The sequence below is a fragment of the Gopherus flavomarginatus genome, chromosome 6 (assembly GCF_025201925.1).
Source record: "Gopherus flavomarginatus isolate rGopFla2 chromosome 6, rGopFla2.mat.asm, whole genome shotgun sequence".
Lineage (NCBI taxonomy): Eukaryota > Metazoa > Chordata > Testudines > Testudinidae > Gopherus > Gopherus flavomarginatus.
Genome location: NC_066622.1, coordinates 122925815 through 122951662, shown reverse-complemented (window position 1 = coordinate 122951662; position 25848 = coordinate 122925815). Strand labels below are relative to the sequence as shown.

The 25848-nt window shown below is 38.4% G+C and overlaps 1 protein-coding gene across 3 annotated transcripts in view; it reads left to right on the top strand.

Annotated features, from left to right (window-relative positions):
* SEC23IP (SEC23 interacting protein) overlaps positions 1–23077 on the top strand; it is a 50257-nt gene extending 27180 nt beyond the window's left edge. Inside the window, exons 13-19 of one of the 3 annotated variants that reach the window (XR_007775112.1) lie at positions 881–1078; positions 1732–1887; positions 2734–2836; positions 3883–4068; positions 9669–9831; positions 11590–11661; positions 15107–15204. Coding sequence is in view for 2 of the 3 variants with exons in the window: in XM_050958938.1 (XP_050814895.1) it covers positions 881–1078; positions 1732–1887; positions 2734–2836; positions 3883–4068; positions 9669–9831; positions 15107–15188 (888 nt within the window). In the remaining variant the exon portion in view is untranslated. Of the gene's footprint in view, positions 1–880; positions 1079–1731; positions 1888–2733; positions 2837–3882; positions 4069–9668; positions 9832–11589; positions 11662–15106; positions 15208–18707 lie in introns of those variants that run through there. The other 2 variants (XM_050958938.1, XM_050958939.1) reach the window with 2 other exon arrangements.
* Positions 23078–25848: the final 2771 nt, after the last annotated feature.

The window sequence follows — 25848 nt, the reverse complement described above, 5'->3', positions numbered from 1 at the left end:
GTTCTAAGTATAACCTTATTTAATGATGATGTTTTAATTGGTGCTTGTGAAAAATGTTTCCTTTCAATAGCAATGCCAAATTACTCCTCCTTTAAATGGTTGATTTTCAACTCTCGAGAATAGCTCTTGGTCATCAGTGTGAAAATCCATTTATAATACAATATTCTAGATTGCTACCAACAACTAATTCTAGGTAGCTCAATATTGGTATCAGTTCTTACAGCACTTAATTCAGAATGAGGTGGTCTGCAGTTTAATCATTTTATAACTTAGACTCTCAGGTTTTCTATCACTTCCACTATAAGCTGGTATTGTCATAGTAATCGCTTTCTGTGCTTTTTATAAATGAGAATGAACAAAACTGCCTCATTCAAATATTGAACTGATTTCATGCTAGAAACAATACTTGTTTTGAAGATAGATGAAAGAATTCCTCTATCCATCACTCTTCCTAACTCAAACTTAAAATAAATGTTAACACATTCAGTGACTTGGCAACCAGTTACCATCAACTAGAAGAATCAAAGAATGTGGTGGTTGCTTCATTGAGTCATATGGCACATATTCTGAGTTTTCATGCTGTGGTACTTTATTTGGCTACCTGCAAGTGTTCATGCTAGTTGTGCCCTAGAACCCTCTGTGCAGGTTCTCACAGTGCTCCATAAGGAAGGTTGGTAGAAAGAGGCAAAAAACAAGCAAACAAACAAGTGTGTGTGGGGTGGGGTGTGTGTATGCTTTTCTGGCATCTGAAACAGACCAATTGTAAATGCATGTAATTTATGTAAATGTAAATTGGTACATCTGAAAGCCCAAGATAGGGACTGAGAAAAGTTGCCAAAGCAATAAACTTTTTCTAGTTTTGATAACTTTGTTTCAATAGGAAAAGAAAAAAGCATTAGCAGAAAAAAAAGCAGTGCAAACTCAGGAAGCTGCACAGAAAGCAAAAGAAGCAGTTACTTCTGTGGCCACTTCAGAACCTGATAGCCTGCATGAGCGGTCGAAGAGAAAACTTCCTGTTGGTGCCTTGGTTTCTTCTGTGAACATTGACTATGAATATTTTGAAGTTGGTACTGGCCAGGTAAGATTGTTAATTAAAACATCTTATTTGAGAATAGTGCTGTATATTAAAGCAACAAAATTAAAAACATCCAATTTCATTCTAGTCATGCAAAAGAACTTGGGTATTTCTTGTTTTTCATTATAAGCATGGGAGGTCTTGTTAAAGTTAGCATTAGGCTTTGCTTTCAGTAATGTGGCCACCACAATTAATTTTATGCCCTCAGAGTGGCTTGGACTGACTCCATTCCCAAATCAAGGTCTCCTACGTTAAATCACAGCACCATGGACTGCCATGGTGTTGAATGGTCATTTGGGTTTTCTTTGGATGCTTACACATTACCTTTGTTCTGCATCATTGTAGATCTGAAATTTAAATGATCTGTTCTTAATCTAAAGTTTTATTTTAAAAAAGTACACTGAAATGTTTCCTGTTAGTTTGACTTATCCTCATGTACTTTCCTGTAAGTTTCTTAAGGTGCCTTTCTAAGGCTTCTCTATGTAAGCCATATGGGCAGAATATCCCAGCAAATATCTGCCACCCTACAATGTGAACTACCGGGTTGTTGGATGTTTGCTGAGTCAGTCACCATCTTTCCTTTTTAGTTAGGCTTAAAGTGAATTGCCTGACATTCGAGGTGGCATTTATTTGATTTGATTACTTTGTGCTGCTAGGTTTCTGTGGCTTACAGTGTGCTAGACTTCGAACCTGAGAATTTCTTTGCCCTGGGTTCTCCAATTGGGGTATTTCTTTCTGTACGAGGAGTGGAGAAGATTGATGAGAACTATAGACTTCCTACCTGCAAAGGATTCTTCAATATTTATCATCCAGTGAGTGTGAAGTACCTGTGAGATTGGATTTCTAGTAATTTAGATGAAAGGAAGGTGGGAAAACTGCATTTTGAACTTCTTAACACACCAAAAGTAATTTTAAAACAGTTGCAATTACCCTTGGTTATTTCTGAACCTCTACAGAAAATAAGTAGCTGGTTGCAAGTCATGTACTTAATACCTAGCCCAATTACCTTGCCACCTGCCCTCTTCGCTTTCCAAAGCCAAAATAATAATCTTATTGAGAATCTGTTTTCTATCATCTGACTTTTAGAGTGCTCTTTGTCTTCCTCCACTTCTAATGTTCACATCGAGATTTGGAAATGCTTTATTGTTGTTGTAAAATACAATAGATTTATCTTTCTCTTCATCTCCATCTTGTCATGTTACCAACCAGTATACCAGCTATATGAAATACGACAACTGGGGAAAATTTGAGTTTTTATCTTGACTCTGTTGCTTTCAACACAGTTGAGTAGTGTATTGCAAGATTTTGGGGTGTTTTGAATGATTACTGATATTTGTTAATTCTGTAGCAAGAGAGATCCTTTGTGCAATGGATGTATTATGTTAAAGAGCTGGGGCAAAATAATGTTCATCTCTGCTATCATGTCCCTCTCCTAGAGTCTCTGAATCAAAGAGAAAAAACACTCATTTGTGTTAAAGAACCAGCAGTGATTTACAGTTTAACTAAATATTAGTTCACTTGAGTTAACTGAAAAAGAGAGAATCTACAAATTGTCTTCACTAATTGTCAACAGGTTTCTTTAACTGAAATGTCACTAAAGTTTTGGATTGTTAAATGTCAAATAAGTTTAGTTATTCTGGCTTTCTCTTTATTTGCAGCTTGACCCAGTAGCTTATAGGGTAGAACCTATGATTATTCCACACTTGGACATAAAACCGGTTCTCATTCCACACCACAAAGGCAGAAAAAGACTTCATCTCGGTAAAATATTTTCAATATGTATATTTTACTGTATATATATATAGTCTATGGTTTTCTAATGCATCAAATATTGTAGGTCAACATTTTCAAAAGGGACTAATGATTTTTAGTGTCTTTCTTCTTGTGGACCCAACTTGAGATGCTTTAAAGGGGCTGAATTTCAAAGGGCAGGTTCTCAGCGCTTTCTGAAATCAGGCTGTTTTAAAGTGTCTCAAATTGAGCACCCACAGTCTTTGTTTAGTTTTGAAAATATTTGCCCTTTTGTTAATTAAGGCTAACAGTCATCAACTAGTAACTTCACTAATGGGAGGTGTATTTTTAATAGTTGCAGGTAATTGTCCTGTTCATATTAACTTCTTAAGATTCTGAGGATAAGTAGTAGTAGCCAAGTTAACTGGATCCCCAACTCGGTCCCCCAGGGCCTGCAACGCTGCCACTCCCACATATAGTTGAAAAATTAGACCTACCCTGGGTGGACGTTGATTCTTATGCTACTGAGCTAGCCAGCCTTTCTACTTGGTGTCACTGTGGAGTAGTCAAGAAAAGATATAGTACTTACTGAGACAGTAGTAATATCTAGGGCGTCAGTCGGATTGGAGTCTTGACTCTTGTGTTTAACTCACATGCTCTTGGTTAAACTGACACATTTCAGGACTGTAAGGAACTTTTCCCAAGTTAGGTTGTCAGAGACCTGGAGGGAGTTCTGACTTCCTGTGGAGCTATAGGAAGAAATTGTCTGGTTAGGATGAAGTGACCATTTCCAACATACTTTTTCAGATTATTAACATGTTATACTTTGTATTTGGTACTGTATTTCCTTGCCTTTTATTAAATTAAACTTTAACAGCATCTACTTCAAATGTGGGTGGCAAATACTGCTTTCATAATGAAGATGCTGTGTTCTATGTCGTCTTTTAATCAAGAGGAATAAGAGGCCTGGGCGCATATGCATCAATAATTGGTGCCTTTGGCTAGTACTTTAAAAAAAAATTGTTTGTGTTCACTTAACATTTTCACTAATAATCCTGATATTGTGATCTTTTTAGAGTTGAAAGATTCTCTCTCTCGTATGGGATCAGATCTAAAACAAGGTTTTATCAGCTCTTTGAAGAGTGCTTGGCAGACTCTTAATGAATTTGCACGTGCTCATACCTCTTCAACTCAGCTGCAAGCAGAACTGGAGAAGGTAGCTAATCAAATTAAAGAGGAAGAAGAAAAACAAGTGGTAGAAGGTAGGCTGATGTTTCATGGATATTTTCTTAGTACGCTAATCTCAGATTTTTTGAAACATCAAAGCTCAAACGAATATTAGAAATGTTAGATATTTAGTTAATTGCAATTTGATCTTATAGATTCAAAGACTCTAGGACTGGAAGAGACCTCGAGAGGTCATCGAGTCCAGTCCCTTGCCGTCATGGCAGGACCAAATACTGTCTAGACCATCCCTGATAGACATTTATCTAACCTACTCCTAAATATCTCCAGAGATGGAGATTCCACAGCCTCCCTAGGCAATTTATTCCAGTGTTTAACTACCCTGAGAGTTAGGAACTTTTTCCTAATGTCCAACCTAAATCTCCCTTGCTGCAGTTTAAGCCCATTGCTTCTTGTTCTATCATTAGAGGCTAATGTGAACAAGTTTTCTCCCTCCTCCTGATGACACCTGTTTAGATACCTGAAAACTGCTATCCTGTCCCCTCTCAGTCTTCTCTTTTCCAAACTAAACAAACCCAATTATTTCAGCCTTCCTTCATAGGTCATGTTCTCAAGACCTTTAATCATTCTTATTGCTCTTTTCTGGACCCTCTCCAATTTCTCCACATCTTTTTTGAAATGCAGTGCCCAGAACGGGACACACCTACTCCAGTTGAGGCCTAACCAGCGCAGAGTAGAGTGGAAGAATGACTTCTCGTGTCTTGTTTACAACACACCTGTTAATGCATCCCAGAATCACATTTGCTTTTTTGCAACAGTATCACACTGTTGACTCATATTTAGCTTGTGGTCCACTATGACCCCTAGATCTTTCTGCCATACTCCTTCCTAGACAATCTCTTCCCATTCTGTATGTGTGAAACTGATTGTTCCTTCCTAAGTGGAGCACTTCGCATTTGTCTTTATTGAACTTCATCCGGTTTACCTGAGACCATTTCTCCAATTTGTCCAGATCATTTTGAATTTTGACCCTGTCCTTCAAAGCAGTTGCAATCCCTCACAGTTTGGTATCATCTGCAAACTTAATAAGCGTACTTTCTATGCCAACATCTAAGTCATTGATGAAGATACTGAAAAGAGCCGGTCCCAAAACAGACCCCTGAGGAACCCCACTTGCTATACCTTTCCAGCAGGATTGGGAGCGATTAATAACTACTCTCTGAGTACGGTTATCCAGCCAGTTATGCGCCCACCTTATATAGCCCCATCTAAATTGTATTTGCCTAGTTTATCGATAAGGATATCGTACGAGACCGTATCAAGTGCCTTACTAAAGGCTAGGTATAGCACATCCACCACTTCTCTCTTATCCACAAGGCTCGTTATCCTATCAAAGAAAGCTATCAGATTGGTTTGACATGATTTGTTCTTTACAAATCCATGCTGGCTATTCCCTATCACCTTACCACCTTCCAAGTGTTTGCAGATGATTTCTTTAATTACTTGTTCCATTATCTTCCCTGGCACAGAAGTTAAACTAAGTGGTCTGTAGTTTCCTGGGTTGTTTTTATTTCCCTTTTTATAGATGGGCACTATATTTGCCCTTTTCCAGTCTTCTGGAATCTCTCCCGTCTCCCATGACTTTCCAAAGATAATAGCTAGAGGCTCAGATACTTCCTCTATTAACTCCTTGAGTATTCTAGGATGCATTTCATCAGGCCCTGGTGACTTGCAGGCATCTAACTTATATAAGTGATTTTTAATTTGCTCTTTTTTTATTTTATCTTCTAAACCTACCCCCTTCCCATAAGCATTCACTATGTTAGACATTCCTTCAGACTTCTCAGTGAAGACTGAAACAAAGAAGTCATTAAGCATCTCTGCCATTTCCAAGTTTCCTGTTACTGTTTCTCCCTCCTCACTGAGCAGTGGGCCTACCCTGTCCTTGGTCTTCCTCTTGCTTCTAATGTATTGATAAAAAGTCTTCTTGTTTCCCTTTATTCCCATAGCTAGTTTGAGCTCATTTTGTGCCTTTGCCTTTTTAATCTTGCCCCTGCATCCCTGTGTTATTTGCCTATATTCATCCTTTGTTATCTGACCTAGTTTCCATTTTTTAGATGACTCCTTTTTATTTTGTAGGTCATGCAAGATCTCGTGGTTAAGCCAAGGTGGTCTTTTGCCACATTTTCTATCTTTCCTACCCATTGGAATAGCTTGCTTTTGGGCCCTTAGTAGTATCCTTTTGAAAAACTGCCAACTCTCCTCAGTTGTTTTTCCCCTCAGTCTTGATTCCCATGGGACCTTACCTATCAGCTCTCTGAGCTTACCAAAATCCACCTTCCTGAAATCCATTGTCTCTATTTTGCTGTACTCCCTTCTACCCTTCCTTAGAATTGCAAACTCTATGATTTCATGATCACTTTCACCCAAGCTTCCTTCTACTTTCAAATTCTCAACGAGTTCCTCCCTATTTGTTAAAATCAAGTCTAGAACAGCTTCTCCCCAGTAGCTTTTTCAACCTTCTGAAATAAGAAGTTGTCTGCAATGCAGTCCAGGAACTTATTGGATAGTCTGTGCCCCGCGGTGTTATTTTCCCAACATATATCTGGATAGTTGAAGTCCCCCATCACCACCAAATCTTGGGCTTTGGATGATTTTGTTAGTTGTTTAGAAAAAGCCTCATCTACCTCTTCCACCTGGTTAGGTGGCCTGTAGTAGACTCCTAGCACGACGTCACCCTTGTTTTTTACCCCTTTTATCCTAACCCAGAGACTCTCAACACTTCCGTCTCCTATGTTCATCTCCACCTCAGTCCAAGTGTGTACATTTTTAATATATAAGGCAACACCTCCTTCCTTTTTCCCCTGTCTATCCTTCCTGAGCAAACTATACCCATCCACACCAATATTCCAATCGTGTATTATCCCACCAAGTTTCAGTGATGCCAACAATGTCATAGTTGTATTTATTTATTAGCACTTCCAGTTCTTCCTGCTTATTACCCATACTTCTTGCACTTGTATATAGGCATCTAAGATACTAGTTTGATCTTGCCTCCCAGTTTTGCCCTGACCGTCCTTTCTCTCTGCCATTATAGCCCACGCTCTCTCTTGTTTCCGACCCATCTCCCAGGTCTTCATGTTCCCCACTTACCTGTGGGCTTTGCTCACCTGTCCCTGTCGAAGCTAGTTTAAAGCCCTCCTCACTAGGTTAGCCAGTCTATGTGCAAATAGGGCCTTTCTCCTCCTCGAAAGGTGAACGCCATCTCTGCCTAGCAGTCCTTCCTCGAATAGCATGCCGTGGTCGAGGAAGCCAAAGCCCTCCTGGCAACACCATCTTCGCAGCCAGGCATTCACCTCCATGATGCATCTGTCTCTGCCCGGGCCCCTACTTTTGACAGGAAGTATCGAAGAGAATAGCTCCTGCGCTCCAAACTCCTTCACCCTTACTCCCAGAGACCTGTAGTCACTCTGGATCCGCTCAGCGTCACACCTAGCAGTATCATTTGTGCTCACATGGATGAGTAGCATGGGGTAATAGTAGGAAGGCCAGATAATCCTCGACAATGCCTCTGTAACATTTCGGATACGGGCCCCCGGCAGGCAGCATACCTCCCGAGATGAAATGTCAGGGCAACAGATGGGCGTCTCCGTCCCCCTCAGCAGAGAGTCTCCGACCACCACGACCCTACGTTTCCTATTTTCAGTGGTGGCAGCAGACCTCTCAGCCTTAGGGGTACGAGACTTCTCCTCCTTTACTGTAGGGGGTGATTCCTTCTCTCCTGTATCAAGAAGAGCATAACGGTTACCTATTATCACGGCGGGAGGGTTCGCAGCAGGGGTGGAACACTGCCTGCTGCCAGAAGTAACCAGCTGCCAGTGTCCACCCTGAGCCATCTCCTCCTCCACCAGTGGTGTGTCAGCAGTCCTGTGAATTGGGACAGCTGCCTCAGCTGTCTTCACATGGACACTGTCCAGGAATTGCTCGTGGATATGGATGCTCCTCAACCTAGCCACCTCCTCCTGTAGCTCTCCCACCTGCTGCCTGAGAGATTCCACCAGTAGGCACCATTCACATTGGATGCCGCCCCCCCAGCCTGGATATCAGTAAGTGGAAATTGCAAGTTACAGTCTTTGCAAAACCACACCAGAATCTGGGTAGAAGCATCCATGCTCTAGTGCTCTGTCTGGCTACAGGCGCAGGTGGAGGAGACAGAAGCAGTGCTGCCACAGGTGTTGCGGGTCTTCCTAACCATCGTAAGCCTCCCTCTGTCAAACTCCCTCTCAAACTCCCCTGTCTGCAGCTCCCTGTCTGCTCTTCTCTGCTTTAAAGGGAGAGGTTTTGGATGTAGTTTGGTTTATAGGTTTTCAAGGGACTAACTGGTCACGGATAGGACCCACAGGGGACCCCCACTCCCTTCCTACTCCCCTTCAAACTCCCTTGCAAAACTCCCTGTTAGCAGACCCAGTCGCTTGTGCACGGCTTTATAAAGCCCTGGCCTGAGTGAATGCCCCACCCACTGGTTAAGGCTCAGGCAATTATCAGACGCTTCTAGCTTTCAAACCTTCCTTTGTAGCTCAGCCTCAAACTGCCAGCTACAGCACACGGTCCTTCAAACAACCAAAACAAACAAACAGACTGACAAACACAAGCTCTGCACACTGCAAGTAACCCCCAAACACAAACAAACACACACATTGCAGACGGTCACTTACCCCACAGATGCTGTATTTGCTCCTCCTTCACCTGGAGAACTCCCTTGCGAAATTCCCTGTTAGCAGCCCCTGGTCTTGTCTAGGAAAACATACTTTTGCAGATTCTTAATATGTTATACTTTGTATTTGGTACTATATTTCTTTGCCTTTTATTAAATTAAATTTTAATAGCATCTACTTCAAAGGAGTCTTTGATTATGTAATGTTACAATTGAGCTTGATGTCAAGAGCAAGTTTCTAAATGTCTTGCCTTCACTCTTTTGTAAGAAAAATGAGTAAACAAATATTTAACATCTGTGGGATTTCTGCTTTTTAATTAAGCTCTGCTGCCTAGAAGGCCAAGCTGAGTAATAAGACAAGAGTCAGAAAGAGTGGATGTGGTGAAACTGAAATGAACACTGTGTCTAAGTATTAGATATTGCCTTCTACAAACATTAATCTCTTGGGAGGTTGGGGGCTTGATTCCTGCCTGCTATCACTTTTCTGACAGGTATTATTTACCACTGTATGCTTTTTTATTTCTGGGTAGAATGAAGAAACGCTTCCTTGGTCTCTCACAATCAATTAAGGATGGTCATTGCTGCTGCAGAAACAGATTGAAACAATTCATTTTTATGATTATTAGCCATACTGCTGCATGATAGAATGAAAGCATATGAATTGATAGTGAGACGTAGTTCTTAATTACCTATCTAATGTCTTGCAGAGACTCTATGCTTCAAGGTTGCACTATTATTTAAATTTATAATAAAAAGAAACCGAGGCCCCCATTTGTAATAATAAGCCACACAGAAAACAGCAAAGGACTTATTTGTGTTTTATTCCACAGTTGAGTTGAGGCTACTACTGTCTTCCCAGAAACTAATGTAGAAAATGGTGACATCCATTTATAGTCATAGAATCAAGCAGTAATAAAGGGTTGAGCTTATGACTGACTTCAACATTAAAACTATCAATTCTAGCTGAAAAGAGTGCCGAAAGTCCAGATCTTTCGAAGGATGAGGATTTCTTAGGAAAGGTCGGAATGCTAAATGGAGGACGCCGTATTGACTATGTTCTACAGGAAAAACCAATAGAAAGTTTCAATGAATACCTTTTTGCTCTACAGAGTCACTTGTGTTATTGGTAAGAATTACATATTCTTTTCTGTTATTCCATAAATTTTGCTTTTCCAATGTAGTTATATATATTTAATTCAGTTTACTTAATTACCAGTTCTCTTCCTCTTATTTTGTATAGTTTATCTGCGACCAGCGTGACAATAACAAGAATGCTGCTGTTTGTTTCTAGCATTTTCTTTATGAAAATTCGGAGGATCACTCTGACAAATGTCATGCTATAGAGCTTAATTTTCCAGGCTTTTATTTTATTTTTTAATTTTGATAGAAATAGCAGTGTTCTGCACAGTATCATACTGAAGAAAAATCCTGATCAGGTGTGGTAGAAAGGGGGATATCTGTTGGAGTAGGTTAGAAACAATACAAGCTATGCTGGATTTTTACTAATGAGTACGTACCTTCAATTTTGGCATGGGTTTGCTGGTGCACAGTGGTTTAAAGAAAGGTTGCCTTTCATACAGTACAACAAAGAGGAGGAATGGCCCAGTTGTTAAGAATCTAACCTGGCACTTGAGAGGACCTGGGTTTGGTGAATCTATACAGGCTACTGTCAGCCTGGGCAAGTCCCAAAGAACCATTTTCAAAACCAAACTCAAAGGGATTCTTACAAATTAGCTTAGGCTCTGAAGTCAGCTAAGTGCTTTTAAAATTTTTACCCTTAGTCTCTGCCTCAGTTCCTCATTTGTCAAATAGAGATAATAGCATTTCCGTGCCTTTATAGGGAGTGTTGTGAAGAGGAATAAAGATTATGCAGTGCTCAGATAATACGGTAAAATTGTAGAAGTGAAGGACTGGAAAGGACCTCAGTAGGTCATCTAGTCCAGTCCCCCGATGTCAAGGCAGGACTAAGTAATAACTAAACTATTCCTCACAGATGTTTTTGTCTAATCTGTTCTTAAAATCCTCCAGTGACGAAGACTCCATAACCTCCTTAGGCAGTTTGTTCCAGCGCTTAGCTACCCTGACAGAAGTTTTTCCTAATGTCCAACCTAAACCTCCCTTGCTGCAATTTTAGGGTCATTGTTTCTTGTCCTAACCTGAGAGGTTAAGGAGAACAATTTTTCTCCCTCCTCCTTGTAACAACCTTTTATGTACTTAAACTGTAACGTCCCCTCTGTTTTCTCTTCTCCAGACGAAACAAACCTAGATTTTTCAATCTTTCCTCGTAGGTCATATTTTCTATATCTTTAATCCTTTCTAGGGAGTCATTTCCCATTTTGTATGTGTGCAATTGATTGGTCCGTCCTAAGTGGAATTCTTTGCATGTGTCCTTATTGAATTTCGTTCTATTTACTTCAGACCATGTCTCCAGTTTGTCCAGATTATTTTGAATTTTAAACCTATCCCCCAAAGCACTTGCAACCTCTCCCAGCTTGGTATCACCTGCAGACTTTGTAAGTGTGCTCTCTGTGCCATTATCTAAATCCTTTATGAAGGTATTGAACAGACCCAGGACCAATCCCTGCAGAACCCCATTCAATATGCCCTTCCAACTTGATTGTCAACCACTGATGATTACTTTCTGGGAATGGTTTTCCAACCAGTTATGCACCCACTTTATAGTCGCTTTATCTAGGCTGTATTTCCCTATTTTATGAGGAGTTCATGTAGGACAGTATCAAAAGTCTTACTAAGTCAAGATATATCACATCTACCACTTTATCCCATCCACAAGCTTGTTATCCTTTCAAAGAAAGCTGTTAGGTTGCTTTCACGTGATTTGTTCTTTGCACATCAGTGTTGACTCTTACTTGTCACTTTACAGTAGAACCTCAGAGTTATGAACACCAGAGTTATGAATTGACCAGTCAACCACACACCTCATTTGGAACCGGAAGTATGCAATCAGGCAGCAGCAGAGACCAAAATATAAAGAGTACAGTACTTTGTTAAAAGTAAACAACTTAAAAAAAAAAAGCGGAAAGCAGCATACAAAGCTGTATTATACATACAAATACATACAAAACTGTATTAAGTCAGTGTTCGGTTGTAAACTATTGAAAGAATAATCATAACACGTTGTTCAGAGTTGCAAACATTTCAGAATTATGAACAACCTCCATTCCTGAGATGTTCATAATTCTGAGCTTCTACTGTATTGTCTTCTAGGTGCTTGCAAATTGATTGCTTGATTATTTGCTCCATTATCTCTCCAGGTTCTGAAGTTAAACTGAGTAGTCTGTAATTCCCTGGGGTATTGTTATTCCCCTTTTTATAGATTGGCACTATATTTGCCCTCTTACATTGGGGTCATTTTAGTACCTAAGATAGCCAGCGAGTAGCAGCTATGTAATGTAGATCAGCTTGTCTTTTTGGAAGAAATATTCCTCTAATTCTCCAAATTTTGCAGCCTTGTGGAAAAGAAAACCATTACAGTGAACATGTTCTTTGCTTGTTATGTGAGGGAGACAGAGTTTATCGTGTGTGGGCAACTAGCACTGAGAAATTGTATTCCTGAGGAGCACTGACTCTCTCTGAGTGAGACTCAGAATAACTTCCACCCCTTACACTCTCTTGGAAGTATAAGTTGGTCACTCATAGTATTCCACATTTAATCAAACCATCTGCCACTCTCTCTTCTTGTGACTAGCAAGATCTTTTGTATCAAACTCAATATTAAAAGGTCCTTTGGATTTTACCTAAAGCTGGCTAAACCACCGTTCATGTCAGCTGCTTGTTTCTTTTGGCACTGGTGTTAGATCAGGCTGTGTCCAAGAGAGCCATGTCTAAATGCTACTTCTTGGCTGACCCACAACTTCCAGGTCCTATTAATCAGCACCTTAGCAGAGGTACATCAGCCTCTGTTTCAAGCCTCAGACTCTTCTAACCTTTGGCTTTGTTCAGCCACATGAAGTTCTGTACACATCACTCAGAGACGTTCTACTTAGGTTATCCAGCTGCTAGGTCATCTGGCTAGTCTCTCTGAAGACATTACTACTTCAATTGAATCTCGTGGCATGAATTTAGCTTCAGCCTTTTATAACAGCATCCTTAATCATCTGCCACCATGAGCCTCCACTAACCTCTGCTCCTGCACTAGCCGAGAATGATTTTCATTGCTATTTAAATGGCCAACACTTCTCTTTCTGGACATCATGTTGTACCTGGATGAATAGTACTATTTCTAGTATGACTTATTTTTCAGGTGACATGTTTTGCACTGACTACATCTAGAGTTTCAGCTGATATTTTAGAATGTGTGTGAGATCCCTGGTATTCTGAAATCAGCCAGTTCTTTAGAAACCAATCTTTTTCTTTGGGGTTATCTTGGAATGTCACTCTCAGAAGTGTATGCACCTATCTTGGTAGCATTATCATTTTTTTCTGAAATAACTGCTATTTTTCTGTGAAGAAGCAAATGTACATTCTTATCTCTCATATGATGCTTTGCCTTGACTTTCTCCCTATTCTGAACTTGGTGCACAAAAAAGATAAATGTAGCAAAGATTATTTTCAAGGGTAGGCAAGGACACCATGTTTGTTTTGACAGCTACAGCTTTTCATATGAAACCATTCCTGAGGAGATGATGAAAGAGCACTATAAGTAGCAAAACTTTATTGTGTGAGAATGAAAAATTGCAGGATATTAATGCTCAGTCATCAAATTTTAACATAAAGAAAAAGAATTGCCACAAACGAATCTTCCTTCAAAGCTTTGATATTTGTTATGATTTTTACTGCTGACGTACACAATGGTTTCAAAGCTGGTTTTAGGATATAAAAAGGGAAATTTCAATTCCCCCATCATGTAATTGGTCATGCAAAACACCGTTACGTTATCTGGATTTTGAATGTAAAAAAATAATTAAAAAAAAACAAACCCAAAAACTAATTTCATGCATTTCAGATAGTACAGGATATAGAGTGACTTGCATGAGAAGCAATAACCCGTTGAAAGGAAAAAGGTGCCAATCTATGTTCCCACTTATGCATACTTAATTTCTCACTTTTGTGTATCTTAGTTTTGTGCATTTTATTACCACAGTACAAACAGTACGTTTGAATAGACATGGGGTGTGGGATGAAATTGACATGTATGTAAATGGCATGTGATAGCTAACATGACTTGTGTACAACATGAACAACAACTGATCCTCAAACTGCCAAATGATTAGTTAACTGTATTTTTTTTCTCTTGTTGCAAAGACCAGTTGGTATTTGGAAAAACAAAAGTAAACTAAAATTGTTCCTTCAAAACATTGGCCTTTTTTTTGCTGAGTGAAACTAGTACTGTTTGGTTTTACTATAATTTTTATAATAATAGAAGCACAGGTAGCTTACTGCACTAGTTATCAGGTGCCACTGAAATAGGGCGACCAGACAGCAAATGAAAAATTAGAATGGGCGTGGGGGATAAAAAGAGCCTATATAAGAAAAAGACCCAAAATCGGGACTGTCCCTATAAAATCAGGACATCTGGTCACCCTACACTGAAATGTCTTCTGACTATTGGAAAGTAAAACCTCTGTAGAAATAATGGAAATTGTCTAGAAATAGGCAATGTTGTCCAGTGGCTAAACCAGAGGACTTGAAGTAATATCTCATGGGGCTTTTTAATGTTGATAATGTTTACATGGTGGTGAATTGATAGTTGATTGCATAGGAGGTGTTGTATCAACAGTTTGCTCTGGTGGTTCAGTTTCCCTAATCTAATCAATAATAAAGTCCTGTGGTGAGTTCTTCTGCACAAGCCCTCATTGTCTGGATTTTTTTTATCTTTATGTTTTTAATATTTATGTGTAGTTTATGTTCTCCACAAGGTGGCAGTCTGTAGTTACTTTTTCTATCTAAAGATGTGCTACTCTAATAGACTAAACCATATTAAAGTACCTAATCAGTGCAGCATATAGTGGGTAATACCCAAAAATTCATATTAAAATGTTTTCTCAGGAAGACATCAGTGAAATGAGCCAAACCTTCAGGAGGAGGAAACGCTGGCATTGATCCATTTGCCTGAAAGTTTGCTGCTTATTTTATCATGGTATAATGTGGTGATTACCTGTATGCTGGATCTCTTTGTAAATATTTGAGCAATCACATCATTTCTGTTGCATTTTTAACTGTGTATTGGCAATGTATAGACAGCATTTTTTAGAGGGCAACATCCTTTAATATAGATCATAATCACTCATAATTACACCTCTCTCTCACTCAGTTGCCTTCTGGCATGTTTGAAAAGATATGAGAGGGGCTTGTGCAGTATCTGAACAACTCCTAGGACTTGCCTCAAGCAACAGAATGTTGCTTATAAAAAACAACTAACAGACCCTTTTTATTCATAGGGAATCTGAAGACACAGCTTTGCTACTTCTCAAAGAAATCTATAGGACTATGAATATCAGTCCGGAACAGCCGCAACACTGATGTGTAGATATCTGAATTTGTAAGTTTTGCCCTCATATAAACTGCATGCACTTAAATCCTAGTATAATTTGGTGAACATGATTTTGGAGACCATTTTCTTTTTCTTTTCCCATCAAAGCTTACAGTGTAAAGAAAGCGGTTACAAAGTGTGTAATGTTGTTGCAGTGTGTGAATTGTGGTTCTGGCTATAATGATCCTCCACCAACTGATGAAAGTTGTGCATGTGTGTAGTACGGAGAGGATAGGAAGAGTAGAATTACTTATGTTCTAAAGTGTTCTGCCCAGGCAAATACATAATGTAGACATACAAGCAATACAGCTTGAGAATTGCAGCATAAATAATTGCCCCAAAAGACACTAGCTCATTTTAAAAGGAACCAAAATAATAAACTGCATCTCAGAATAAAAATATCTTCAGTACATGGCAGTTTTAAAGTAGTAAGTATCCCAAATGAGGGTCCTCATTCTGAGAGTTTCTGCCACTGAGCACTAGGAGCCAGAGTCTGAATTCAAGGTGATAATGGAAATATCATTTTGGTTACTATCCTGTTGTTTTTCCTGGGTTTTGTGTTAATTGTTAAAATCAAAGCAACCAAGACGTAACAGAGCTGTAGAAATTAATGAAACAAATAGTTTTTCTCTTTGGCAGTGACTCTGACTGTCTACACTGGCACTTTTGTTGGAAAAGCTTTTTTTGGTCAACGTTGTGAAAAAAACCACTCCCCTTACTGACATACGTTTCGCTGACAAAAGCACCAGTGTGGACAGTGCGATGTTGGTAGGTGATGCTCTCCTGCCAATATAGCTACTGCTGGTCGTTGGAGATAGTATAATTATGCCAACAGGAGAACATTCTCCCGTCAGCATAGAGCGGCTACACAGGAGACCTTACGGCGACGCAGCTGTAGCAGTACATGCTACCATTGTCAGGCACTGACTATTATGGACATGGAGGTATTAAAATAGAGAGAGAGAAATCATCTTTGCTCCCAGAAAACTTGCTGACATTCTGTGTGAATGTTCTGGAAAGGTATCCCCTTTAGACAGCAGTTATTGATGTTTTCCTCATTCTCAGAAGTGCATGAAAATCAAGAGAGGACAGTATCCTTCCTTATTAAAAGCACAGATGGGAGTCAAAATACTCAGTCTGTGGGAGAGTATATCCCAGATGCCTGTACTGCTACTAGACAATCTTAATAGATTTTTGTTACAGAATGTTCCTGCTGCTAGTGTACTAAATACCCCCATTGGCAATCAGTTAAACTGGCTAGTGTACCAGCCTAGTGTCAGTCCTGCTCCATTGAAGTATGTCATAGCTGATTAACTGCACTTTAAGTGTATCAAAGTAAAAAGGAAAAACACACTTGAAGCTATTGCCTAGCAACACAAGTGCTTATATCAATTGTTAAATGCCATCTGCAGCATCTCACATCATCATAGTTGTAATGTTGCACTCTTGGCTTTTGTGTCTTACAGTATATCCTTATAGGTTAAAATCCTTACTCACCTGTTCTCACTACAGAATGGCTGTTTTTAAACCCTACATAATTTTTTGTTTGTTTCGTGGCAAATCATTCTACAACAAACTCATTCCTAGTTTCTGGTGTGCAGGCTGGAACACTCTTTCATTAAGATGCACGCACAGTATCACTCATGGGAAAGAGCACGGATGTAGAATATATCACAGTCTATTGCTGTTTGCTAATGAGCAAGTCAAGAGTGTCTGTACAGTTGCAGCAGCTTCAGGAGTTGCTCAGAGCTCTCCCATCCCTTGCTTGGCTAGCCAGCAAACATATGAAACCACATTTCAAATAGTAACGTCCTGGATGGCAAAACAATCCAGGCCCTTTGGTACATTTGTTATTTTTGTTTCAGAGACAAGAAATACTTGTACTATCTAAAAAGTCTTTGCGAAATCCTGCTCCTCTAGGTAAAGTAAGCATTTTTCCCAGGCCAGCATGACCAGTCATATTCTACAGAATCTAGGCAGTTATTCTTCCCATAGTTGCAAAAACAAAACAAAAAAAAAAAACCAAACAAAAAACAACCCTCTTTAAAACAGGTACTGATGAGTGCAACTGGTGCTGTAGCTGCTATGTTAGGGAAACGTGCTGAGGCAGCTTTGAGAAGCCTGAGGGGCTGAGATGGCCAGTATAGTTTTGAAAAGTCTCTGCTGAATGACAGTAGATTTGGGAAACTGAATTGTGGTGTGGTAAAATTAGAGAAGATACTGCTAGAGATGGAGAGAGCAAAGAGTGGTAAATTAAGCGAAATGATGCTCAGTGGGTAGAGGGATGAATGGGGGTGAATTAAATTTAGGAGGTTGGTAATTGAGGTAGGAGGTAATTATTAAGTGAATTACGGAATGATCAGTGCAATACAGAAGCTGATGGTGAAGTGTGAGAGTAGAAAGAGAGCAATTGGTATGAAGTGTCCAAGGAGGTGTGTGTGTGTGTGTGTGTGTGTGTAGTTGTGTGATGTTATTTGACAAGGCTGGGCCAGTGGTGGAGCTTTTTTTGTTTTTGTTTGTTTGTTTTTCATCTGGGCTGGTGATTAAATAAATAAATAAATAAAAATATTAGCTATCCTTGGGATTGGTTGCCATAATAATCAGTGAGTAGCTTCCAAGATCTGGCAGTCAGCTGTGACCAAAGGTATCTATACCATGGGAAAATATCTTCCAGCCCTCTCATCTAACATGAGTATTCTGCTTTGTCGTCTTGAAGTTACTCTTTGGTAAACAATATTGTAAAATTCACAGGATTTTTTGTAGGATGTTTGCATACTTAGAATAACAGAAATATAGCCGGTATGGCCTAGTTGAATAGAAATGTATGTTACATTAAGATTTAATCATTTTTACATAATATGTTACTTTGTATGCTTGGTGTTTATTTGCACTTGCTTGTCATTTTTGTGCCCTCTAAATATTTGTAATCAGAGAGTTCTTGCAGGCAACTTTATGCCCTACTTATATTTTTAATACTTTAGAATGGGTCCTTCAAAGTGCACAATACTTAAGCTAATATAACTTTGTATTCAGCTCCCCCGCACATCCTATAAAATGAGTTAAAGGGTATGCTTACACATATGGGCACAGTAGCTAGTCCAACTGTACAGTGATCCCATGATCAGAAATCAAGATCCAGTATCAAGGGCTCAATTTTGTTGATATTTAGGAATAAATTCAATCATCATTGTGGGGGATCAACATAAATCTCCCATTAGTGCAACGTTGCAGTACTCGCATCACCCCAATTTACAATCATAACTCCCGTCATCAGAATGAATCCTATTCGTGGTGGTGGTGGTGTTCTTTGGGGGGGGAGGGATGTGGATGGGGAAATAGACCTTAGGATATTACATTTTTATAAAATAATGAGAGGTGAGTGGGGGGGGTTAATCTTTTTCTCTTTGAAAATGAACATTAGTGTTTAGTTTTAACATAGTAGTACTACTGCAAGACAAGGAAGTTCAGTTTCACCTTTCCTGTTTTTGTTTTTGTTTTTCTCTGCACAGCATACCTAATGTTCCAACAGGCTTGCTGACAACACATTTTAAGGAACCTCCAGTATTTCTCTAGTCACACATGACAAGAATCTGAATTACAACGGCATTTTTTTCTTCAGTCCAGAGCTCTTTGATTTAAATAATGCCTTCTTGTTTCACTCAAGATTGTTTCACGGTTTTAAAATTATCAGCACCACAGTTTGGGAAGCATAATTGGAATGACACCATTTAGTTGTACTGTTGCCAAACTTTGACCAATGAAGAAATATTCATGGCATGCAAATTATTATTTTTCTTCTTGAGCTACCTTGTCTGTAGGTGTCAAACATGTATTTTCTATGAAGGCAGTATGTTCTTTATTAAAGAAAGGACTTGTTGAGACACAGCAATAATTTGCTTTTTTCTAAAAATGCGTTTCCACTTTTAAAAACAAAATGTGAATTTTAGTTATAAGCTGCTTTACATCAAGCCTTTTGTATTTGCTAAAACCAGCAGCCAGAATGACTTTCTTACTACTGTGGGTTCAATGCTGAGATTTTATAAAAGCTTTTTAACTCTCTGACTTCTTTGCATTGGAGATAAAATGATCTTTTGTTGTAGAAAACATAGAGATTTGTTACAGCTAGTTCAGCATTCACGTCTCTTGGAATGTAACTGATGTAGCGAACAAAGAGGGATGAGTCAAACAACATTTCATTTTGGTAATTAACTGTTCATGCGGCCTGGTGTCTGCTCTACCTGAGAACTAAAATCATGACATTGACCTCGGAAAATTAAGTTCTCTCACTCAGGCATGTGAATGTAGAGCCTCTTTCAAGCTTGTTGGAGCTAAATGTAACAGCCAATGCCAAGATCTGTGATCCGTATTCTATTTTCATCTAGTGAAATCAGTGGAGTTGTATGGGGTGAGGGTCTTCTGGATTAGTGTCTCTGAACACTGGGCTTCTGTATCTTTCTTCTGGCAACATCTTTAATGCAATTACTTAACCTATAGTGCTGACATTTGCTTCTGTTACTGCAGTAAGGACATTTTGCTAATGTTTACATACTAAGTTCTTATGGAACACAGTGACTTTTTTGAGTATATGTAAAATGCACATTTTTGTGTGTATATTTTTGGTTAGTATAATTAAAAGATACTGCAATACCAATGAATCTTTACTGCAAGCTTTTGTACTTATCTCAACAGTGAATGTTTCCTTCTCTCACTTAATGAGAAGGATCTTGTATGCTTTTGGTGTCACTTCTCCCATTCTGAATATTCAAGATTACACTTAGTACAGTAGTTTCCATTCAATTTTTTTTTGTTAAGGTAGAATAAATTTTGTGAAGATATGTCAGATGGACCAGTCTCTTGGCTGATGGCACAATGAGTGGAAAAGCCCAAGCCCTTCAGTAAATCCTGCATTAAAGATAAGTTTCCCAACAGATTTCAGACCCCTATAATTGGTATTCAGATCACGTAGCCTACAGTGCTGGATAAAATACCAAAGAATGAAAGATGTATCGGTTTTCAAGAATCTACAACAATGATGAATGTGTACTTTGTGTTGAAGTGAGTACATAAAGGCAAACTAAATAAATTTAATGAAAAAATGTCCAGAGAGTGTTTGATATGACTTATCACTCTGAATCTAAGGGAATATGCTTTTGGGAATTCAGCTTGCTTTTTGCTTGTATATTATTTGTTCATTACTGTGAAAGGAAATTACCATTGAAAACAGATTAAGCAGTTAGTCACTTAAAATAGATATGTTATTTTTTGAACTTGGATATTTTAAATCCATTAACTATTTTTAATTCCAAGCAATGTAAGACTTTTGTCTTGATAGTCTGAGATAAGCAGTTATTTCAGGGTAAAAAATTCTGACTGGGATCTTAGACTTATGTGGAATCGCCACCATTTGAACCACCTAAAATGTGAATTATATTCTGAAAAGTGACTGTTTTAAAAGTTGCACATTAATCATCTTGTATGTATGCTTTCTTCTGTATGTATTCAGTCATTTCTGCTTACTGCAGTGACAGAAGTTTCTGCTTTTTAAATCCTGTTGGCTCTGCTGAAATAGCAAGCTGGATTCTGTTCCATGTTGTAACTTGTAACTTAGTAAACATTTCTGTTGGTGATGCACAACAGTACAGACCTTTGGAGGGAGTGGGATATAATTTGGCCAGCAGAAACTTTAATCATGTAGAAGAAGAGAGAAAACCCAGCTTGATTTTTCCAATCCAATTTTCAAAGTTACTCTCTAGAGGCAAAAATATCCTTTCTAGTAAACCAAGGACAAAGATCTGCAAGTCAGAGACACAATAAACATGGAACCCCATAATGTCAGAGAAGAACAACCATTTAAATCTAGGCAGAAACAGAGCACTAGAAAATGCACTATGGGGAGCAAAGGGCACTGGCAAGAGAGTGCGTTATATTACCTTATAACTGACTCCTGTAATATTTGTTTTTCCTTTAGAACTCTGGATTATTAGCTACATAGGCTGTAAGCTTTCTGGGGCATTTTTGTGGGGACTGTGTATGGTGCCTACCACAGTGGGGGCCTTGTTCCTGACTGGGACCTCTAGTTGTTGTTGTTGAAGTAGAAAATCTCCTTCAGAATAATAATAAACATATAACCACTTAAAAAGTTTATTATAAAAGTGTTATCCTCAAGACAATATATTTGGCGCACTCTATATTATGGGCTTCGTCCTGCTCCCATTTACATCTAGGGCAAAACTCCATGGACTTAAATGGAGATAGGGATTGGGCTCCATGTACTTTTCTTTAAATAAAAATCCATTTGCTTTTCCACTACTATTGTTCCAAAATATTTTACCCAATGGAATAAAATTCATCTTCACCTTGTAATATTGATTTTCTTTCCTTTCGTGCAGCCTAGTGCACGGCTACTATACCACCTCACTGCTTTTTTATATCTACATAGTCGGCTCACGCACACATCTGCCACCTCCATAATCCCTTCCTAATATTCTCCAGTTCAGCATATTACATCACTTGTTTTGTCAGTCTGAACTAGATTCCTATTCTCTCACTTCTTCAAATCCCATTATGAGCTTTGAACTGAACTACCCATCTAATAATTCAAAGGTTGTCATTGTAATCTAAAAGTATTATTTAACCTAATAACCTAGTTCAGTAATGTTTCCCTAATTCTGTATCCATTGTCCTCTGATGAAAGTACCATTTGCTTCTGACAAGGATACAGAAATCACACACACTTCTAAGCTGGCCATCACCAAAGTATTAAATTTAGAAATAATTTAGCTCCAAGAAAGGGCACAAAAGCATGTAATATTGAAACTTTAATATTAGAATACTTGATAGTAATCCCTAAGCCTTTTAAATTAATTGCTTATTTTTACTTTGTCTGTTTCTCTGCATTTAGTTTCCTAGTGTTTAGTTCATTAAGGCCCTTTCCTACGGCTGTACTGTGTCTGAATTTTACTAAGTAAGGTATGATGTCAGCCCTTCTAAATTATGGGTTTTTTTTTCTTGCCCTGCCTCTGGACTTATTACAGCATTTGATGTCAAACAGAAAATTGGAGAAAAAGGCTTTATAACTAATTGGGCTTTAATTTCTTGACACTCCTCTGGGGTCATATGAAGCCTGTTGGTCTCTGTATAGTTTTCAGCTATATCATCTGACCTGTATGAACTTGCCTGTTGCAATTTTCCTTAGAAATAACCTTAATGCTGCTAAGAGACTTGGATGTAGGTGGTCTGGTTTTGGTGACTTATTGACTTTTGAGGCTTTTCTGATGATACTAACATATCTTTTCATATGGAAGCAGGACCCGTAAAGTTTCCTTTATTGTTTTTTTTTCCTTACTGTGTGTCCATGTTTTATTTTCTTAAAATTGGTCCTGACTGCTGGGTGTGTTGGCAAGGGGACATTGAAAATAGAGGGTGGACTAAAGATCATCGAGGCACTTATTTAAAAATACAGAAGGTGACATGGATTTTTGCAAAAAGAGAAGGGAGGAAAAATTAGCTTTAATAATTTGAATGTAAGTATAGAGGATATGAGCCCTAATGTTGAAGTGATGATATAATTGTATAATTTCCAGTTTCCAAAGATGTTGAAAAATGGAGCAAAAACGCAAAAATCACTCGTTTTGCAGCACATATTTTTTAAAATCCCCAATTTTTACTCTGAAAATCCCAAGGAAAAGGATACAAGGAATGCTAAGACTCCATTCTCAATTTTTTTTTCAAGTTTCCAGGTAATGCATGCTGCTTCTCTGTTGTTTTTGCTATCTTTGCTGAAAAAGCTCTGCTCTGTATTCAGATGTATTTCTTTAACACCACTTTTTAATAGATTTGTTTTTTAAAAATAGTCAATTCCAATCAATTTCTTTTCATACGTCCTACGTAACGTTCCTTTACTCTGCTGTCTTGTATTCACCATTGGCTACTATTTTAAATGCACCTGCAGAAAGGTTCCATTTGTGCGATACTCTATTCACTCAGTCCCACCTGTTCACAGCATATAGAATCCACTGCCAGGGCAAGTAGTGGAAGGAGCTAACACTGTAACTTGGATTAGTGTCCATGTAGCTAAACTCTAACAGAGAATTACTACTGAGTCTCATATAGTACTGAAAATTTACACTTATTTCTTCCTGTTCTTTCTTGAGCTTAAATTTAAAACATCTTCTGATCTTGTGCATTGATCAACAGATTAAGAAATCCAGCTCTCTGCCACTCTCAAGTAGTTTCCTTCTTTAAAAACTCTGTCCATTATTATTGCATTACATGTCTAAATAATGTAAATATACTATGATCCATCTTCTATTTATTTTGGGCCTTCTTTATCTACAGAAACACTTTCTGATTAACCTCCTCCTCACAATGCACAAATATTCAGCATTTGAGGGATGATATTCTTGTTTACTTATCCATTATCAGTGACCTTGACTATGTTTCTCTGCTGTTACAAACAGCATATGGTGGATTTCTTCAATCCCTCCTATCACCTGACCCTTTTTGAGTCTTTTTTTAATATAAATATCAATCTAATGGATTAAACAGGCCAATCTGTATAGCTGTAGGTTCTAAATCACAGGGATTTACAGTGCTAACATCTTGGCCAAAACACTACAGCAGGTGCCTTGCTGTGATAAACTTTGTTAGAGTTCTTAGTCCAGATTTTCCAACGAGTTAGGCATTTAATTTTGCATGCAAATCAAGCAGTATTCACACTGGCATGCTCAGTCATGGTAACTTGTCCATGCAAGTGTGACAAATTTGCATACGTAATTTATTTGAAAATCTGGCCCGTAAGTCCCTAGATTCTTTTATTTTAAATTTGTCCATTAACAAAGTCATGAATGAAAGTACAAAACTTAATATCTAGCACTTATAATGTGCTTTTCATTGGAAGATTTCAAAGTGCTTTACAAAGGAGGTCAGTGTCAGTATCCCTGTTGTAATAGATGGGGAAACTGAGGCACAGTGGTGATGTGACTTTCCCAAGATCACCCAGCAGGCCATTGGCAGAGCTAGGAAGGAACCAAGGTCTCTTGAGTCCTTAGGCAACACTCTTATAGCTGTTTTTTTTTTAATGCTGTCAAACTGCTGGAGGAATTGAATTCATTCCACAATGAATGTCTGGTCACCACCGCCTCGAATTTTTTAAAAGGGAGGTTTGATACCTTAAGCATTTCATGTGCCTTCAATAATCCTGGCAGCACACAGGAGATAGTGGTTTACTTAGCCTTCCTGGCTACCTAAGAGATTACAAGTCAACACCTTCTATTGCACCTAGAAGTGAATAGGAAATCACTACCCCGATGAACTGGTATAATATGCTTTCAATGACTTATACTACCATGAAGCCATGGAGAGGTAGCAACGTAATAGTAAAGGTTGCAACTAGCTTTCTTTTTAAAAACCTAAAGTGACAGAGACACACAGACACACACACACACACACTCACTCAATGTCATACGTTCCTCATTGGCTGTGCTGCCAAGTTAGAATTTTGAATATTGAGCTGGAATAATAGAATAAGGCAAGTGTAAGATAAATTTAAAAAAATAGAGATATGACTTGTTATAAAAGTTTACTAAAACGCTACGGGCATATCCTGTCTTTGTTCTGCACCAGCACATTCCTACAGTATATACTTGTGTCTAAGCCTAATCATTAATGGGGTTTTTTTTCTTCATCCAGATTAGGATGGTGCTGGCTTCTGAGTGAGTACTATTTCAAAAGTAACCAAATTTTTATTATTATTAAAAAATAGTGTTGGGGGAAAAAATAGAAATAATTAATTTTATGGGAGTTCCCTTGCAAATTTTAAGCTTGTAAAGTCTTATCAATTTAAGGAAGAAAAATAGACTCTACTGTAGGGTTTTTTATTGTCGCTGATTACCATAGTAACCAAGTGTGTATCTAAGAATATTGTAGTTACTTTTAAAATAAACATTTGAATGCCAGGAAATGCATAGGTAAGGTTCCACAGACAACTTTATCTTTGCAGCAATGGGTTGGCTATCTACCACCAATTTCATTATGTCAAACCACATGTGACATCTCCACTACAAAATCACAAACCGTAAGTCTCCTGGATCTACAAAACCCACCCAAACACACAGTTCATAGGTTCAGCCACCCTCACTTTGGCCTGTGCTTGATCAGAAAAACAATAGAAATCTGAAAAATTAGAAGATCTTTTTAAAATAGCTACAAAGAAAAAGAGCATATTGTTAAGGGTGTTGGCTAATACATTTATTGAACTGCTGACAAATATTCTTAGGAAAAGTCTCTGAAAACTGGAGAAGAAACCAGAAGACTGAGGGGAAACGCATGTGATCCTGATTTTCAAAAATCAATAACGAGGAAAACTGCATTGCTTTTTCTGATTGATTTGCAAAACTAGTGGTTGGGATGAATGCAGTTGATGTATTATATGCAGATTTAACTGTATTACAATCCTAGCTGGGGAAAATTAATTCAGATTTAGTTGAGTAGCAACAGTAGTCTGGACCGAAACCCAGTTTAAGCCTTTAATAAAGGGTAATGGTAAATAGCAATGTGTGTGGTGGTTTGTTTTATTTCCCCCAAGGGGATTGAAAGGAAGGATGCTTTGGAGAGTGGGATGAAACCCAGATTTGTTAACCATCGAGTCTG